At 44.1% G+C, this 18,425-nt stretch overlaps 2 protein-coding genes across 7 annotated transcripts in view; one reads left to right on the top strand and one right to left on the bottom strand.

The window, feature by feature from the left end:
• Positions 1-18,425, bottom strand: part of LOC102932510 (amiloride-sensitive sodium channel subunit beta) — a 47,269-nt gene that overhangs the window by 3,749 nt on the left and 25,095 nt on the right. The window contains exons 5-13 of one of the 2 annotated variants that reach the window (XM_037910367.2): positions 16,754-16,857; positions 15,926-16,089; positions 14,584-14,691; positions 9,555-9,672; positions 8,687-8,762; positions 8,443-8,500; positions 5,661-5,722; positions 2,390-2,465; positions 1,037-1,809 (exon numbers count right to left, since the gene is read on the bottom strand). In XM_037910367.2, coding sequence (XP_037766295.1) covers positions 1,429-1,809; positions 2,390-2,465; positions 5,661-5,722; positions 8,443-8,500; positions 8,687-8,762; positions 9,555-9,672; positions 14,584-14,691; positions 15,926-16,089; positions 16,754-16,857 — 1,147 coding nt within the window. In that variant the 3' untranslated portion in view covers positions 1,037-1,428. Of the gene's footprint in view, positions 1-1,036; positions 1,810-2,389; positions 2,466-5,660; positions 5,723-8,442; positions 8,501-8,686; positions 8,763-9,554; positions 9,673-14,583; positions 14,692-15,925; positions 16,090-16,753; positions 16,858-18,425 lie in introns of those variants that run through there. The other variant, XM_043524397.1, reaches the window with a different exon arrangement.
• The window catches only part of COG7 (component of oligomeric golgi complex 7), an 81,959-nt gene that overhangs the window by 41,707 nt on the left and 21,827 nt on the right, over positions 1-18,425 (top strand). For 4 of the 5 annotated variants that reach the window (XM_043524391.1, XM_043524390.1, XM_043524392.1 and 1 more), the window contains exon 17: positions 17,170-17,273. In XM_043524391.1, coding sequence (XP_043380326.1) covers positions 17,170-17,273 — 104 coding nt within the window. Of the gene's footprint in view, positions 1-17,169; positions 17,284-18,425 lie in introns of all 5 variants that reach the window. The other variant, XM_043524393.1, reaches the window with a different exon arrangement.

Genomic DNA, 18,425 nt, shown 5'->3' with positions numbered 1-18,425 from the left:
TGTTTATACTCCTGGTTATTTGGAGGCAGAAATATTGGGAGTTGAAGACCTTAGAACAAGATATAAAGGGTGGGTCACTTCAATTCTGTGACTTGCCGGCTAGCTGTACAGGAACAGAAGTGTGTAGAACAGGCTCTAGTTTGTACTTTTCAGTTTCTAAAACTCTACCTTGAGCTGTAGCTCACGAAAGCTTATGCTCAAAAAAATTGGTTAGTCTCTAAGGTGCCACTAGTACTCCTTTTCTTATCAAAGCCACTATCAGATTCTCATGCCATGGACATCCCAGTCTCTCCCTACCGCAAGCCAGCCTCAGTCTTTCCTTCGTGACTTTTCTCCCATTTTAATAAATTTCCTGTTGTCATTGTGACAGCCTTTATTCTGGTATCATGCTTGTATACCTAGTAGTATGATTAGTTTATCACAATCATTCTGTGAGAAGCTACTGATCACAGAAACTGTGTGCAAATATAATGACAGGTTTCAGAGTAACAGCCGTGTTAGTCTGTATTCGCAAAAAGAAAAGGAGGACTTGTGGCACCTTAGAGACTAACCAATTTATTTGAGCATAAGCTTTCGTGAGCTACAGCTCACTTCATCGCATGCATACTGTGGAAAATACAGCAGATGTTTGTTTTTATACACACAAACCATGAAAAAATGGGTGTTTATCACTACAAAAGGTTTTCTCTCCCCTCACCCCACTCTCCTGTGGGGGAGAGAAAACCTTTTGTAGTGGTAAACACCCATTTTTTCATGGTTTGTGTGTATAAAAAGATCTTCTATACTTTCCACAGTATGCATGCGATGAAGTGAGCTGTAGCTCACGAAAGCTTATGCTCAAATAAATTGGTTAGTCTCTAAGGTGCCACAAGTACTCCTTTTCTTTTTGCGAATACAGACTAACACGGCTGTTACTCTGAAACCTCTCCTTACAATGTGTATGATAATCAAGGTGGGCCATTTCCAGCACAAATCCAGGGTTTAACAAGAACGTCTGGGGAGGGGGGGGTTAGGAAAACAAGGGGAAATAGGTTACCTTGCATAATGACTTAGCCACTCCCAGTCTCTATTCAAGCCTAAGTTAATTGTATCCAATTTGCAAATGAATTCCAATTCAGCAGTCTCTCGCTGGAGTCTGGATTTGAAGTTTTTCTGTTGTAATATCGCAACTTTCATGTCTGTAATCGCGTGACCAGAGAGATTGAAGTGCTCTCCGACTGGTTTATGAATGTTATAATTCTTGACATCTGATTTGTGTCCATTTATTCTTTTACGTAGAGACTGTCCAGTTTGACCAATGTACATGGCAGAGTATCCCCTGCAGCTTTCCTAAAGAGCAGAGCATGGTGCAGAGTGAATTACAGGGTCATGTCAAGCCAGAGCAGGCCCCACCTCAGAGGCCAAGTGCAGTGTGATATTCTGTGCTGCTTAACTGGCCTCTGCATCACTGTCCGAGTCAATGACAGCAAGTGGGTTTACACGCAGTGAGTCGTAGTTGGGTGGTGGGGTGCCTGGCTCTGGTGGGAGTGGTCCAGGGGGAGGAACTTCATCACGGGAGTGGGTGATGATGTCCTCATGTTGGAACCCAAGATTGGTGTGAGCCTCCACCAGCTCTGACACGGTCGGAGGTGCGTCCGGGTACTGGGCCCAGGCTCGTTTCTGCTTCAGGCCTTTGCCCCAACTGATGATGTTAATTATGGTGATCCACAGAAAGTCAATGATGATTTCTCCAAATTCAATGAGGCACAGCACCGAGCCCCCCATCCAGAACCCAAACTGGCCTCCCAGGCTTGACAGGAGCCACACAATCTGAAATAGGAAAATGAAGTCAGGACCCACCTACCCTCAGCCCCAGGAGCAATTGGACAGCTGTGTACTCGGGGGGGTGGGGGGGGGTGTTAAGTTTAACTAGGTGACTATCCACACCTAGATCACACCTGTAACGTTTCGCTGAGTCCCTCATGTTGCAGGCACAGAGGTGTGTGAAGGCAGCGGCTCACCCCAAAGGAGATTTCATAGCGCTCCTTAGAATCACTTTCCCCCGCCCCAACCAAGGATAAAGGAAGAAATGGGTCAGCGGCAGGAATGTAGATGGGATTGTGAACCAACCTGTAGAGAGTGGTTCTGACCCACCAGGAGTCTCTGAACTCCATAGGAGTTCAATCCCACGGAGCAGAACAGCAGGTGCATTTACCACCCGGTCCAGGGGATGGGGACACCTCTAAATACTTCAGATTAATCTCTATGGGGAGCTGCAGGGACACTGCTCAGAGGCTGAGATTGGCAGAGTCATTTCAGTGGGAACTCTGCAGGTATTTGGCTTCTGGAAAAGGTTATGGAAATATGCTCTGGCACGGGTTTAGAAGCAGGAGCCTGATACTGCACTTACGGTTGTAGCCGCAGATTCCGAGATGGTTCTGTAGTTGTACTCTTGAAAGTAAATATTTAGCTTGATGATCCCATTTCTGTAGGACACAAGAATTAGTTCAGACTAAATTCTAGCCCTGTACACCCTGTGCATTTACTCAGGTATGGTTCCAGCTCATCTCTTTTGCTCCCTGGGAGGGGCTGGGCTTGCATTTGGGATCAGGCTTCCCAAAGCAGTGCTAAGGGTGACATTTATAATATTCTTTCTGTTAAACACACAGTCTGGAATGTAGAGGAGGTAGAAATGGTAAGACTGATTGCTGGGGGAGAGATCTTGTTCTCAGGCACCTTATAAACTGAATCCCTTAAGGGGTCAAAGGTGCATTAAAAACACAGAGCAGCCTAGTGACTGTATTGGAAGTGCTTTGAGACTCTTGGGGGAACTTGCCAGGAGCAAATTTCTGGGAGCCGATTAGCAACCTTTCATCTGACTGACTCATCTGAATAACCCATGAGGTCTGTTCTGGAGGTAGCCAAGGGATGGGCATAAACTGTGTGCTAGGGAGGCATTTGGTTTTGCCTGTGTTAGCATTTTCTGATGGTTTTTAGAGCTGTTCCCAAGGAAAGTGCTGGAGCTTAGTTTTGTAGCCATTTGACCCCATTTAAAAAGAGACGTGGTAAAGTTAGGCTTCTAAATTCATAATCAAGCACCTAAATAGGAGCTGACTTTTCAGAGAGGCAAAGCAGCCTCTCTCCCACTGAAGCCAATGGAAGCTCTCGCCACTTCTAGAAGTGCCTAACATTGAAGTATGAAAATTTTGGCCGCCATCTTTACTTACTCGTTTCTGCCAACTCTCTGTCATGGTGGCACTTCCTGTTTTCTTCTGCCTCAGTCTCTTAAATCTATTTTATGACTGTAATATTATTATAGAATTAGGGTAACTCCAGTGAAGGCCTTGTTAATGTTCCTCCGCTTTTTGCCACAGACCTTGGTCTCTCGCACATCACCAAACCTCCTGGTAGCTAGCTGGTTTTACTTTCATGTTCCGCCAAGCATTATTATTATGCTGCTTCTGTCCATTTTTGCCAGACCTTTTATGGCCAGCCTTGCATTCATTCTCTAATTCAGCACAGGACCTGCAACTTCATCTGTATTCATCCCTTGGGCAAATGGACTTCAGTTGCAGCAAACCTCCCTGTCCTGCCTCAGTTTAAAACACCCAAGCCTGCAAATAACCCCAGGCTAACAGCACCTAATACTCTGACTCCACAGGGGAAGAGTCAGGGTCACAGATCTGCTCCAGGTGGTTGCCTCTAGTTAATTTCTCCCTCAGAACCTAATCACATGGTCTCACTCTGCACCATGATATGATTTCAGGTCCACTGTAATCTGGACATAGCAGCACCTCCGCATTATGCAGACTGGATGGGAATATGGAACCAGTTTCTCTATTTAACATTGTTAGTTCGGGATCCTTTACGCTGCTTAGGAGTTGGAGCTGGAATTCTGTATAAACAAGGAATGCAACTGCTACCACTAGGACAGGGTCTCAGGACAAATGTTTTGGTGGCCTCAGAGTGCGGCCACCAACTCTTGCTGAAAGAAGAGGAGTAATACAGACTAACGCGGCTGCTACTCTGAAACCACTCTTGCTGGTGGCCACTCTCACACTTTTCCTAAGATACTTAATTAGCTGTAGGAAAACCAAACAAATATGCATGTAGACATGGCCAAATTATTGTAATTTATTTATTGCTAGCTAGCAAGTCTGTTGTGAAAAGTGATATTAACAAACATACAAGTATCACTTTTCACAGTAGACTTCATCAGCCCTGGCAAGCCTGGGGACAAAGTAAGCCCTAGATGGAGGGTTGGGGGAGGCAGTGGGGGGCTGGAGCCTGAAGCCAGGACGGAGCCTGAAGCCGTGTGGCCAGAGCCTGGGGCCTGCCACGGTGCAGCCGGAGCCCAGGGCTGGAGCCCACAGCCCCACAGCCGGAGCCTGAGCCCCACAGCCCTGGGAAGGTGGGGAACTCATCAGCTGCCTGCTGCACCAGCGTTGTGCCCCAGGTGACTCTAAGGGGGGCAAGGCCCAACCCCCTGCTGGCAGCCCCAGCAACCAACACCAGGGTGGTGCATCCAGGAGCAACAGGGAGGGAGAGGGGCTCTACTTTGCTCTCTCCCCCACATCACACTCAGGAGGCTGTGGCCACAAGAAAAGCCGCTGGTTGCCGCATACGGCCGTAGTGGCCGCCTTTGAGAAACTCTGCACTAGAAACAACGACGACAAGTGTCAGGCACATGGAAATCCATGGGTCAGCACCGCACGTGCACTACACCCCGGTAAAATGGTGATGCCAGAGTAGCCTGGGTGTGGCTATGAAATCCAAGGCATTGGTTTTCTGCATGAGGAGAAGTGACTGTTCCCGAGCACAGACTTAAAACCAGTTTCCTTGTGCCTTCCTGTGAGGGTAGAACTAGTTGCATTGAGGTCTGTTTCACCTGGCTTTAGGGCTTGATATGCAAGACACACGGCTGATACAATACCAGTGTCAGTCCTATTTCAGGGAGCTTAATGTTACACAGTTTGGTTGCAATGTGACCTGTTTCTATCTGATTTTTTTTAAGCCCACGTCTAGCACTGCATTCGGGGCTCCGCCTTTATGTCCAGCCTCCGCTTTCACGTGACTTGTTTGCTGCATGTGTGCACGCATCCAAAAAAGTCAGGAATTTTCAAAACAAAGCTATAGTTTGGGTTTGGAGTCAGATTATTTCTGCACCACAAAGGCAGAGTTCAGATTTCCCACTTGTCCGAGGCCTCAGTTCAGATTATCAAATAGTAACAGCCATCTCCATCCAACCTGGTGCACTGGATTGGCTCCTTCCGGGGGCAGGTGCCAATCCAGTGTTTTCAGGTGGGAAACCCTGCCTCCCACACACGAGTGTTGGGGGTGAGGGGTGTTTGTGTGTGTGTGCTCTCACATGCACATACAGGTGCTGAACTTTGGAAACCTGTGGCATTTTTAGCCCTGGTCTCTGTTAAAACTTATTTGGAGCTGAAAAGAACCTGCTGTGTTCAATATGCTTTTTAGCTTAAACTCTGGTTGCAGGTTTTTGATTTGCCTAGTTTGGAGCTATGAAGAGCATGGTATCTGCATGTGCTTCTTCTGTGATTGTCTGCCTACATGGACAGGCAAGCACCATGTCAAGGAATTTGCTCTCCTCCCACATGCTTGGGTTGATTGTCAAGGTCTGAGCTAACCTAATGTCAACAGGCACCTCTGTTTTTACTCACCTGTCCAGAGTCACATTTGTCGACAGATCTCTTTCATAGGACAAAATATGGAAAATCCAGTCCTAGAAAAAGAAAATTGATTCATAACTGAAAAGGGAAATATTCTCTCTGAGCCACGTGTGCTCTGGGGGAGGTAAAATACCACCTACACGGTCCACAAGAAAGCTGGAACCTCTGGCACCTGCCCATGCTAAATAACGATTGATGTTACACTATATAAAGGAATTTGTGATTCAGTCAATAGCAGTTGCAGACAGGTGACTTTCCTCCAGGCCAGAGAACCAGGGCCCAGAGAAGCAAATCAACAGGAAAATTCCTGCTGAAATGGTAAAAGGGGTAATTTTACAGAGCTTCCAATTTTCTATCAGTCCATGTTACAGGCCCTGATATTTTAGCTTCACTGTTCTCAACTGATGATGAGAGAATGTGGTCAGGTGACTTCGGCAGAGTTTGGGAAAATGGGATCAGACCAGAAACAGAGTCAAATTTCCATCACTGGAAGGATTTGGGATCTGAACTCAAGTAAATGAAACCTTCCAAAAGGCCAGTTTGATGAAGTGAGTTGCCTATTATGGGATAGGGAGTGGCAGTGTTTCTTAGCAAGTGGAGTGGTAGATGAGACGTGACTAGAGTTTGAAGAGGTGGAGGACTTAGCCCAGGGGAAGCATATCCCTTCACAGAACCCTCAACCTAAAACTTTATACCCAGTGGGGATGAGTGACAAGTTAACTGCAAATAAAACTAGAGTTCTAAAAATACATGGAGGATAATCTGCATCAGTGTTAGAGAAGAGCATTTAAAGAGAAAATAAAGCCCAACTACGGTAGGGAAGAAGAAACAATAGGAGAATCTTTAAGTATGCTGGAAGTCAGCAAAATTAGAGAACAGGGAGGCAGGGGTGTTCTGAAGAGTAGAACTGGGTAATTATAAATACTATTCCCATGTCTGATTAGAAAGATGTCATAGAACCTGTATCTGTTCTGAATAATCACTTTTATTACCCAGATGTTCTACCTAGAAAAATGGGGAAAAGTATTGAATAATGTATTCAACAACTATTATCTCCACAGCTCTAGTAGATCTGCTGTCAGTCTGGCTCCTGCTTTTTTAGTCTCCAGGTAATTCCCTGGTTGCCCGGAGCAATGTTCATTGGTTCATTGTTGCAACATCGGCTCTGTACTGTGCTGATCCAGAGTGAGCCGACATAGTTAGTGGCTTTTACCAGTGATAACACCAAGGCAAGTGTCCCTTCTACAGAAGCATTCACCAACTATGGAATGAGTCCCTGAGTCGTTCTCTCAGGTTTGCATAATTGTTCTAACCTGTTCTTAGATAAGCAGAAGCTGTTAACATGGGTTTGTACCAGAGGAGGTGACATTTCCCCATGTTTATTCCCCCCTCCCACTGTTCCTCAGACGTTCTTGTCAACTGCTGGAAATGGCCCACCTTGATTATCACTACAAAAGGTCCCCCCTCCCGCCCCCCTGCTGGTATTAGCTCATCTTAAGTGATCACTCTCCTTACAGTGTGTATAACACCCATTGTTTCATGTTCTCTGTATAAATCTCCCCACTGTATTTTCCACTGCATGCATCCGATGAAGTGAGCTGCAGCTCACGAAAGCTTATGGTCAAATAAAATGGTTAGTCTCTAAGGTGCCACAAGTCCTCCTGTTCTTTTTGCGAATACAGACTAACACGGCTGCTACTCTGAAGCTAGAGGATGTGACACCCATCTAAAATCTTGTTGAAAATATTGTATGATGATGTATTAAACATATAGAATGTGGTCATACAATTAAAGACTTGTCATGTATATGTAGAGCCCTGCACAGATGCAAAATTTGTATCCGCATCTGATCTGCGATCTGCAAACATAGTCCACAGATTTGCAGATCTATATATATATATATATATATATATAAAGAGGCAGAGTTAAGGCTTTGTGTGCAACCTTAATTTTGACATTTCCTGATCTTTGGCTGCTTAAGTACGCAACCTGAACATTTAATGAATATATTTATGGAATGTTGAACTTTCACACTGGCTATTCCATGAGATCTTATCACACTTTTCTACTTCAGACAACACTTTCATCTAGTACAAAGGTGGATGGTTTTTGTTGTTCTCTGCTATTGAGAGAGGGTGAAATCCAACAGGTTCCATGTTGCTTCTCTAGCAGCCTCTAGCTGTTCTTGGGTAAGTGAAATATGCAGATCATAGTGAGGTGTGTAAGCTGGACAGGAAGTTTATGGTGAAATGGCCAAGCCCAAACACAGTAGCCTTCTGTTATGCCTGAGAGTCCTGTACCATGTTTCTATTGTATAGCTTTGGATGGGCAGCTGTCCGTGGCGCAGTGAGTTACAAAGGCAAGTGCGGTATTTATTTGAAAGAGGAGGCCATTGTTCTCATTATAGTTAAAGAACATCTAAAATAATGAATAATTAAGGGCCGGATTCTCCTCTCACTGACACCAATTTTACATGGTTCTAACTATCAGCTATTCCTGATTTTCATCTAAGTGAAAGAACTGAGGCCTTATCTGCTTTTTAAAACCAGATACAATATTCCTGGCTCCAATTCTGTTAAATAAAAAACTCTCCTTCCCTGTTTGTATTTCACAGCCTGGAGAGTCTGTTCTCTGCTGTATGCTGACAAAAGTGTCAATTAGCAGAGAGGGAGGTTGCCTCGCTGAACACATTAACCTCACACATGGAGGGAGTCACTTGGGTAAGAACATCTCATTATCAATCTACATTTTAAAAGTTAGAAATTGGCTTTACCTCGGAAGCCTCAGACGGCCAGTCTGCCATTGATATAGTCATCTTGTACTGAGTGTCACTGGAAAGAAGACACAAGAACATTAATACACAGAATTTCTCACTTTTCTTAAATTACCAGAACTTCAGTTTGATTTCAAACACCCCAAAAAGGATTTTAGATTTTAAGATCATCACTGTTCAGTGAGGAATGAAACGCAGGATTCCCTCCACCTTGAGAACTGCCAGAGAGAGTTTATTTACTTACTTGCATGTTTCCTTACAAGAGTCAATACAAAACTGCCTGTGTCCTACACTTGCTCTCAGTGAAGAATAGCAATATGCTGTTTGGTGAAAACAAAAAGCAAACAATCCTTTCAGATGAGAACTTTGCTGCTGCACAAATTTGCATCCCCTTTAACCTTCTGGTTTTTTGGAAAACCATTTAAGCAAAAACAGTTAAACTCTTAGACGATGTAACACTTTTTGCAGATAGCTATTATTAAGGGCTTAGCAGATTGATTATGCAGCACTGTACTACATAAGATAGATCTTCATCACTCCAGTAGGTATCATGGGCTGTCACTTGAAATAGAAACTCATTGAATGTACTAATGCACCTTGTTTTACTACAATCCCTTTTCTGTGAATGTCTGTCACAAGAGAACTGCAGCACTCAGAAACATTCAGAGCAGACACAGTTGTGTGCTGAGGATTACATCTGTTCTGTGTCACCTTGTACTAAAGGGGGAAATTCATCTGGGGTCTGTACAAACCTGTGGAGAAGTGCTGACCTTTCTGTGCTAAGAGACCTGAAATGCAACAAGGCCGGTGCAGTGCTTTCTGTTCACTTCATAGCAGAAATCCCTGTTGTCCCATACCAGGTTGGTGTTACCAGCTGGTCATCTCTGTGTGAGCAGCCTTCAGCTAAACTGCTATGGAAATTGAGGTTTCTTAATCTGATGCCAGAGCTAAGAACTCTGCCACGCTACTCACTATCCATCCAAACAGGGCCACTGCTGAACTCATACAAGGAAAGTGTTTAATTCAGTTACTTAAAATGCTCCGATGGAGCCCTGTATGTTTCTGATCCCTTTCCTGATGCATTATGGGGCCTTGTTACTTCATGTTCTTACCCCAGTCTGGATCAACTTCACTGTTGCAATAATTTACCCCTTCAGGTAAAGGAAACAGATAGTGACCACACCCACAATTTTCGAACATCTGAGCTTGGAAACAGGAGCGCAGACAAGCCTGCAAAAAGGGGACAAGGAGCCATTTAGAACTGGGACATGCTCTCACGCTGATCAGTGCATCAAAGAGTGCAGAGACCGCTCCCAGATGCCTTCCTACCAGGGCCTATTCCTCCCACAATGAATGGAAGATTTTGGAGACTTATGTTAGGAAAAGCTAATTTTGCTCAGGGAGCCAGTTTTGCTGGTTTAACAAGCTGAACTGCATGGTGTGACTTGAGGCTGATAGTTCTTACAGGTGGAGTGATAAGCATGTACAAATCAGAATGCACTGGCAGACTATGGAACTCAGTAGTAGCAAATGGTTTGGTTTACAATTCCCAGCTGTTAAATCTTTGCTTTAGAACTCCAGCTGGCTTTGCTTTGCACTTTTACTGCTTTGATATCTAGTGATCTCAAAGCTCTTTACCATGGTGAGTAAATGGTAGTAACCCCATTTAACAGATGGAATAATGGAGTCTCAGAGAGCTTAAGCAGCTTACCTCTAGTCACACACAAAACTGATTATTTAGGGTTGCTGGGGAGTTATATGGGGTTTCCAAACTGAAATAAAAGTTAAACTAAACCTATTGACCTTGACGTTATTTCTTGGCCTTATATGGCATATTCTTTATTTTCCTTTGATTTGTGAACATGGATGGATAGTATCCCTGACTAGGTGGTGGACTCCATTTTTCAAAATCCTTCTAACTTCTATTAAAATGTGAAACATTGGAAAGTTCTTATTACGGAGAGCAGCTCTCTGAAAGCTGAATTTTCTTCTCCACCCATCCACATCCTTCCCATGAGACAGTCATGGCTGCAGCTTACCCTATGATCAAGGCTGCAACGTTCTGATTAGCCTTTCAGTCTCTGGCCATTGTGAAGCAGGATGATACCCCTAAGACATTGGACTGGGATATTTGTTGAAGGAGTGAGAGAAGAAATTGGAGACTAAGAAAAGAGAAAAACCCAACACCTCCAGCTGAATGAAGGGAAATGTCTAAGGATTTTACTATAATTAGTCATAGAGCAATGAAAAAGTTCCATTTTGATGACAGGTCTTTAAATGTCCCTTGGGAGATATGCATTACATATGGACTGAGGCAAAATTTAGAAACCTTTAAGCTAAGTATTATTTATTAAGTACTGATAGTGTCATTTCAAGTGTCTGCTTCGTTAAATATTTTAAAATGAATGTAAAGGGGTCTAATGAAAATATTTATATTGTTAGAAATGTGAAATACCTACTACTCCATAGAGCCCATCCCCAGGCTTGGGAGGGGTGTGTTAATCTCCAAGCCAGCTGTAAATGACTCAAGCAAAAGGGCTTCTGCTGTTCCACAGCAGTCTGACATTTGTCATGATTAGGAAATATGTTCTGCTTAAATATCCCTCAGTTCTCTTGTATTCCATTAGGCCTAGTTACAGCCTCGCGAGTTTAGAAACAAACGCTATGAAAAGCGCAATATAAATGCTAAGCAAACATATCTGGTTTCTCTCCCGTCTTTGATTCTGAAGAAAAAGAAAGGCCTGGGGTGAATTTGCATTTCCATCTAGTGAAAACCAAACCTCTGTTTTCAGTCTCAATGAAATAAATTCTTTAAGGAAAACAAGATAATAAAAGAACAAAAGTGAAGTCTCCATGAGAGAGCCATATTTGTGTGCTTGGTTCCTGTCACAGGCGCGTCAGCCGTTGTGCCTGCCTGTCTCTGCAGAAGGCAGGGTTCTTAGCAGTTTAAAGTTGTAGCACACCTAAGTCAAAAGATAATATTTATACAGCTACGTAGACCAGAGATACCTTTAACCTCCCAATGCCTATGAAACAGCAGTAATCATGCTGTTTCCCGAAATAATTGAATATTACAGGCTGAAGGAAAAGTAGATAATCTTGAATGGCTTCCTATCCAGAATTGTGGTAGCTGTTTATGTTGCAATCCACCCAAGACTGTAGTAGTTATTCTAGACTGATTTTACCCTCCAATATTCTAACCGAAGTAGCATGGGAAGTATACACTGATTGTTCAATAATCCCTTCTGAGTCCAAAGCACATCCCTAGTGCACAGGTGTAATGATTACATTACAACTCCAGGCCCATTGGCTAGTTAACTCACTGTTCTATAATAAAAGGATTGCAGTCAATCATAAGACACACACAAATCAAACATTATCCTCTCACAACCAACAATGAAATTCTTTCCTTATTAACACTGTGTAAATATCACAGTGCTCCTTTACAGGAGACCTGCAAAGGCAAAAATTGGTTTGTGCCTTTTGCTGCTTTATGATGAAAAAGGGTCAGTAAGGTGTGCGATTAACAAGCCATATATTGTCCTGTTGGTGATTTAGCTGAGAAATATCAGGAATGTAGAGGCTTGTCATCGCTTTTTCTGCTGGCGGACTCTAGAGAGGCCCCAGCTGTGGACTGGGAGCTTTCTCAGCCCTTACTTGAGGGATTGGGGCATCCTGAATCTTAAACAAACAAAGAGATATTTTTTCGAACTGTTTATAAGTTGTGGAAGAAACAGATGTTATCCAACAAAAGTAGAAATTTCAAACTGTCCAAATAAAAATTCTCTTCCCACCCCCTCACGCAGGACTTCTGGGTATCTGTGGGGCCATAATTCTTGTCAATAGTGTCTTGTAAGAAGAACAGAGCAGAGAAGACCTGAATGTGGGATGTGCTCAAGCTGGATAATTTCTCTTTAAAAAGTGTTTCAAGCCCCTTTATCCTTCATAAAGAAGCAAAAAAGGGTCACACACCCATTTTCCCCCTTTGTGAGTCACCTTTAACACACTGGCCATACCCCATGGCAATTCCCACAGTGCCCCGCCTCCAAAGGGATAGCCCCCAGACAATCTGCTAAAGCAGGCGCAGCCCCAATCCTCCTCAGCTTCTCCCTGCCCGCTGAGTCTTTACTGTTGGCTCCTTTCTGTTGTCTGACAAGGACAACGTTTGCAACACAGGAGGCACAACGGTCATTCAGCAGCTCATCCTCTAGCAAACCCGTTGGTTGTCCTGTGCTCTGCTCTGCCAGGAGGGGTGTCCCCTAATTAAATCTGACTTTGGGATCACTGGACGACAAGCCCCTTTCACTCTCTCTCTGTAGATAAGGCACAAGGACTTTCAGTTCCGTGAAAGAATCATCAGTTTTCCTATAGGCAGTAGGAGCCCCGGCTAGGATGCCTCCATTCCTCCCTCTCTCCTCCCCGCCAACAGCTCCATTTCATGGGAGAGGTCTGATTTCACAGTCTGTGACCTGTTTTTCACAGCTGTGAATTGGGTAGGGTCATATGGTAGCTTCAGGGGTAATTTACAGCTACAGAGATTCTGGGCCATTTCTGCTCGGCTTTTGTTATGCCCTGCTAGAGTCATGCTAAGTGCCGCAGGCGGTAGAAACCCAGGTGGCCTTAGAGGTGGGTGAATTGCAGACACAGCATTTAGGACGGGAACAGGAGGGGACATTTTGAACATTGTGGTTGGAGTCACCCTATTGCTGCCTTTGCTCTGATTTCAGGATGGATGGGGGCTTCAGAGGGAACTCTATTCTGGGACGCTCAGCCCCGAGGCAGAAACTGGGCAGCAGTGTAGAGGCAATGAACAAAACCAGACAAAGCTCACAAGTGCTGCCCGGCTGGACCAAGGAGGTAAATCACCCTGCTCTCCACCAGCACATTTGTCCTGAGTGTGTTCTCTGATGTTTTGCAGGGACACTTGTCCCTTAGGGCTCCCAGCCTTCCTAAAGCCCTAGGACAAAACAAACAAAACAGCTCTCTGGTACTTTCACCACATTCATTTTGGTTTTGTTCTGGCCAACAAGTTCTCACTGGGTAAGAACATCTCACTTGGAGTCCTTGTCCATCTTGGCATTTCTCTGGGCCCCATGTGCAGGCTCCACCTTTGCTTTATTCATTGTTGAGTTTTCCCATTACTTTACTGCTAATGCACTTATTTTGGTACATCATATTTTGTTGCATCCTGCAATTTATGTGGGAACTTTTGTCATTTCCCCTTTATGGTCTGACCCTTTAATCCATTCAAGTTCGCTCAACAGTTTGCCTGTTCTTCTAAAATACACTCTACTGGAAATCAATTTACGTTCTGTACTCCTTTTCTGTTCTCTCCAATCTTCTTAACAGTTTTCATCTGGCAGAGACAGACAAGCAAGCCTTTGGATGCTTGTCTGAAGGTAAGTAAAAGGGAGGAAAATTGGGAGGGATCCAATGAGAATGTATAATATATTGGAGGATGCACAGATATTCTAAATTCTGACTGCTTTGACTTGTGTATAATAATCATCCATGTCACCTGAGCTCCCACAGTCTCTTCCAGGGATCAAAAGCACAACAAAAACATTTTGCTTTTTCGGTTTACAAATAGCTGCTTTGCTTGTAAGTTGCACTTATTGGAATTCTGTGCAACCATAGGGAATGTTGCAAGGGAAACTTGCTAGGCTACCGCTTTGCAGAAAGCTACAGAACAGCAAAAAAATAAAGCTTCCAACTGGACAGAGTGAAAAGAACTATTTTCCACCATGTCTTCACTCTGCTCAGCAATCTGTGTAGTAAGATTGAGAGACAGAGAATTACATTGAACTGGATTCTCTGTCTAAGCAATTTAAAAATTCCTAGTGGCTTAATATAACTTGGAATAGATAAATTGTTAGGCTTTGATCCTGCAAACATGCACACGAGTTTTCCAACTGAACTCAATGGGAACATTCATATGTATGAAGTTATGGACATGCATAAATGTTTGCAAGATTAGGGCTCTCATTTGTGTTTGTTTCTTGTGCTTCATGCTTAATGGTTATTTTAGAGATTCTGATCTATTACGTTTAACTTATTCTCTAGAATCGTTCATATAAATTAAGCATTTAAATTGCTTACAAGATTTATTTTTAAATTGTTTTAATTAATAATGCTCTTTACCTGTATGGAGTAGGAGGTGTTATATTCATTATAAAGATTTTTTACGGGGACATCTGACCCATTCATAGTGCAGTCGCTGTAGGGATAACCCATCCGCTCAAGTTCATCCTGAAAGAAAACCAAACCCACCAAATATCTGTATGTTGTAGTCATAATTCCTTTCTGTCACATTTCAGAGTAGCAGCCATGTTAGTCTGTATTCGCAAAAAGAAAAGGAGTACTTGTGGCACCTTAGAGACTAACCAATTTATTTGAGCATAAGCTTTCGTGAGCTACAGCTCACTTCATTGGATGCATCCGATGAAGTGAGCTGTAGCTCACGAAAGCTTATGCTCAAATAAATTGGTTAGTCTCTAAGGTGCCACAAGTACTCCTTTTCTTTCTGTCACATGTTTGTTTGGTGCGAGACCATTTCAGACACACAGATCCTGCAGTTTTCCTGAAATGTACAGTCCTGGAGAGGCTATAACATCCACAGGTTGCAATATTCAAGGAACATCATCTTTGGGAAATGCATGGCGCTGAACTGGAATTCTTTGGTGCTCAGGAGGAGCATGGGGCTTCCTGGATTACACAGCGAGGTCCTCCTCAGACCCCACTGCTCTGTGACCCCATCTGATTGTCTCTGGGGGAGGATTAATGGCAGATCCATGGGTTCCACCCTGTCCCAAACCCCAGGTTATACGTTCCAGTGACAACTGCATTATAGCCCTTAGAAGGGAAGGGGAGGATTGAGTGAGAAGCTGGGATCTATGATGAGGGGGTTGTCTTAGCCACATTCAATGCATGGCAAAGGCTGACAGAGGCACAGCCAGCAAGACCAGTAGTAACCAAGCAAAACACCCAGTACCTTATTCACTGAACGTACAGAAAGAAACATGACACCTCTTGTCTGCAGAATTCTAGGAAGATTATGCTGTTAATGACAATTATAAGTATGCTCTGAAGACTAACGACAAGGTCAGTCAGGGAGTGTAACATTTGGGTAATTGCACCTTAGTGAGAAGCAGGGGGCAAGGAAGAGGTGCCCTGCCCCAAAGACTCCATCCAGTTACTTTAGCTGCAGTGTTAAATGTAACTGGACTCGCTTAGCACTGCGGCTCCTGATACATGGAGTGAAGAGGCAACAATTACCTAGGCTGCGGCTTTTGGCTTCAATAAATCAGTTTACCAGATAAGTTGCATTCAATCTTTCATAAACAATGTTCCAAGCCGTAGCTCGAATGTAACTTGGCTGTTTTGGACTGAGCCAGTTCAGTCAAGATTGAAAACAAACTTGGCTGCTGTCCCATCAGGGAGTCTTACTCTCCGATAATTTGTTCTGATGAAATGTCACACATACCACTAATATGCCGATAGAAGTTTCTGTCCCAGACATGGCATAGATGCCCTGGTCTTTAAGAAACGGGAAACTCTTCTGCTCATGCAGCATAAGCCTGGCCCCAGCAGTAGATGTGAGGTAGGGAATGTAATCTTGTTGGCTGATGTCCAGAATTAACTTCAGTCCTGTGGGCACCAAACACAACATTCAAAAACCCACAACATGAAGTGCAGCATTTATATATAAACATGACTGTTTAGAGGAACTCTCTTACTATGCAGGGAAATCCCTCTCCCACTAAGAGAGGAGAACAGACCCTTCATCCTTAGATTGACCATTGTTACACTTGTTAATGCTTTGAAAAGGACTCTTTCCTTCCCACACATTGGCTGAGTGTAACACCTGATTCTGTGGGTGTTTTCCCAGGTATTCAGCTGAGATGCACTTTTCTTAAAGTCATCCCATTATTCTGTGTTATACCCTTTGCCATTCCATATATAATCCATGTCCTTCTTTGGGATTTAGCCCTTTTCTAATCCTGGCAGACAGTTATCGTTTCCCTATCCATTCCCTGTAGCCCCAAGAACTCATTCAAAAGAACATAACGGCCATACAGGGTCAGACAAAAAGGTCCATCTCGTCCAGTATTCTGTCTGCTGACAGTGGCCAATGCCAGGTGCTTCAGAGGGAATGAACAGAATAGACAATTGTCAAATGATCTATCCCCTGTTGTAGCCCTATATGATACCATAAATCGGCCTCTTCAAAACATGTAACATCTTGCTTTCTGCAGATGAAACATTTCCCAGCCGTTCTGTTTCCTTTGTTCCTTGGGGGTTTAGTACTTACCAAACTCTGCTCCCGGGTTGGAAGAAATTAGGGCTTCCTCATCCATGCCCCAGTTAAAGATGTAGCAGTTGCCATGGTCAGGATGATAGATCTGGGTGAAATTTCTGTAAGAATCATGCACAGTAAGGTGTGACCCTCTAAGATGGTAAGAGAATGGGACTAATTGATCCTATGTTTTGATATCTTGTAGTTATGCCTGGGATGTACAGGTAGCTTGTTTATTTGCTGCACACACAAATACAACAGTTTATTCTGGTAGACGATGCTCAGTTCCTAAGTGGTGTAGTTTCAACCAAACTGCTCTACTGAAAAATAGCAGCAGCAGCTCTTTGTGGGACTTCAGAGAGACTCGTTTGAAGTTTTTCTTTTATTAATTTCTGTGGCAAGATTTCATTTTTTCCTATTGAATTTGACAGTGTCGCGGGCTCATTGTCCCATAGAAATCCTTCCTACTTCTGAGACAAGCATGGTGCTGGTTGGCAAAGGGAGCAATACACTAGGAGCTAGGTCAGAGCTTCAGGTAGGTGGAGGTGCAGTGCTAACAAGTGTCTTTAATGGTGTGAATTATTTCAGGGCTCCTTTCTTACAGGACCCTAAAGCACTGGGAGGAGGCTTAAATTGTGCCATCGATACGTTGTACTTAGCCAAAAACCCAAACAGAATTTAGAATATGGTATTTAAGGACCTTGTAAATAAAGTATTTTCCAGTATCAGTGGAGGCAGACTGGGGGAAGGGGATGTTACACATTTAAACACAGAACTAAAACGCAAGAGTTCCTTCTGGGAATGGAACAAAGTGCACAGGAGACGCTGTGACTTGAGCCTCAGTTGTGCCTACGGCGCATCCTAGAACAGAAAAGTGCAGAGCTTCCCTGCCCCACAGTTGCTCTGGAAAGCCTCATGCCTCACGCAGGCCCAGTACCTCTAGAAGCCATCGTGATACCCACAGCCCGGGGCTAGCCAGGGCTCATCTCCTCTGGGAGGTTAGCGCCCCTGGCAGTACTTGGCTCAGGGGAGCACCAGGCCTGACCTTGCGCCGAGAGAGGGAAAAGCTTCCTTGTAGCACCTACCCCTCGGCCCTCTTGCTCACCTGTGCAAGGTATAGACACAGTCTTGCCCACAGAGCCAGCATCTCAGAGGTACGTGCTGTCACCGTGACGGAAAGGAGCCTGCCTGGGATTTTCTATTGAATGCTACAGTGTGACATAAGTGTGGCACACCCAAATAAGTGCCTGGCTTAGGGCTGTGATAACTGACTTGCCCTAGGGCTGTAATAATTGACTTGCCAAGTTTAGATAACTACCCAACTATTTGTTTGTTGATAATTCTTGTATTATCCTGTACAGAGCAGTACTGTGGGAAGGGCTCGTTACAGCCTAGGTTGGAATCATACACTCAGTTCTGCAGAACTGCAGATACAAAGGGTTTGTCAATCACAAGGCAAGGTGAGGGAAGAAGTGTACACTGGGCCAAATGCTGTGCTCTAGGGTTAGTTATTCAGACAAACTCTCACAGGAGCCAGTTGAGCTCTGAAGGTGCTCGTCCCCTCTGAAAATCAGGCCACTTATTTATGTACTCGACTTTAGGGTGTGAAGTTTAAAGATTGGCCTTAGTTCCTTTTCTGTGGTCATGAGGAGTCGGTGACAGAGCTGGGATTGGGACTCTTCTGATT

This window comes from Chelonia mydas, chromosome 10, assembly GCF_015237465.2.
Source record: "Chelonia mydas isolate rCheMyd1 chromosome 10, rCheMyd1.pri.v2, whole genome shotgun sequence".
Taxonomy (NCBI): Eukaryota; Metazoa; Chordata; order Testudines; family Cheloniidae; genus Chelonia; species Chelonia mydas.
This window is presented reverse-complemented; position numbering and strand designations above follow the sequence as displayed.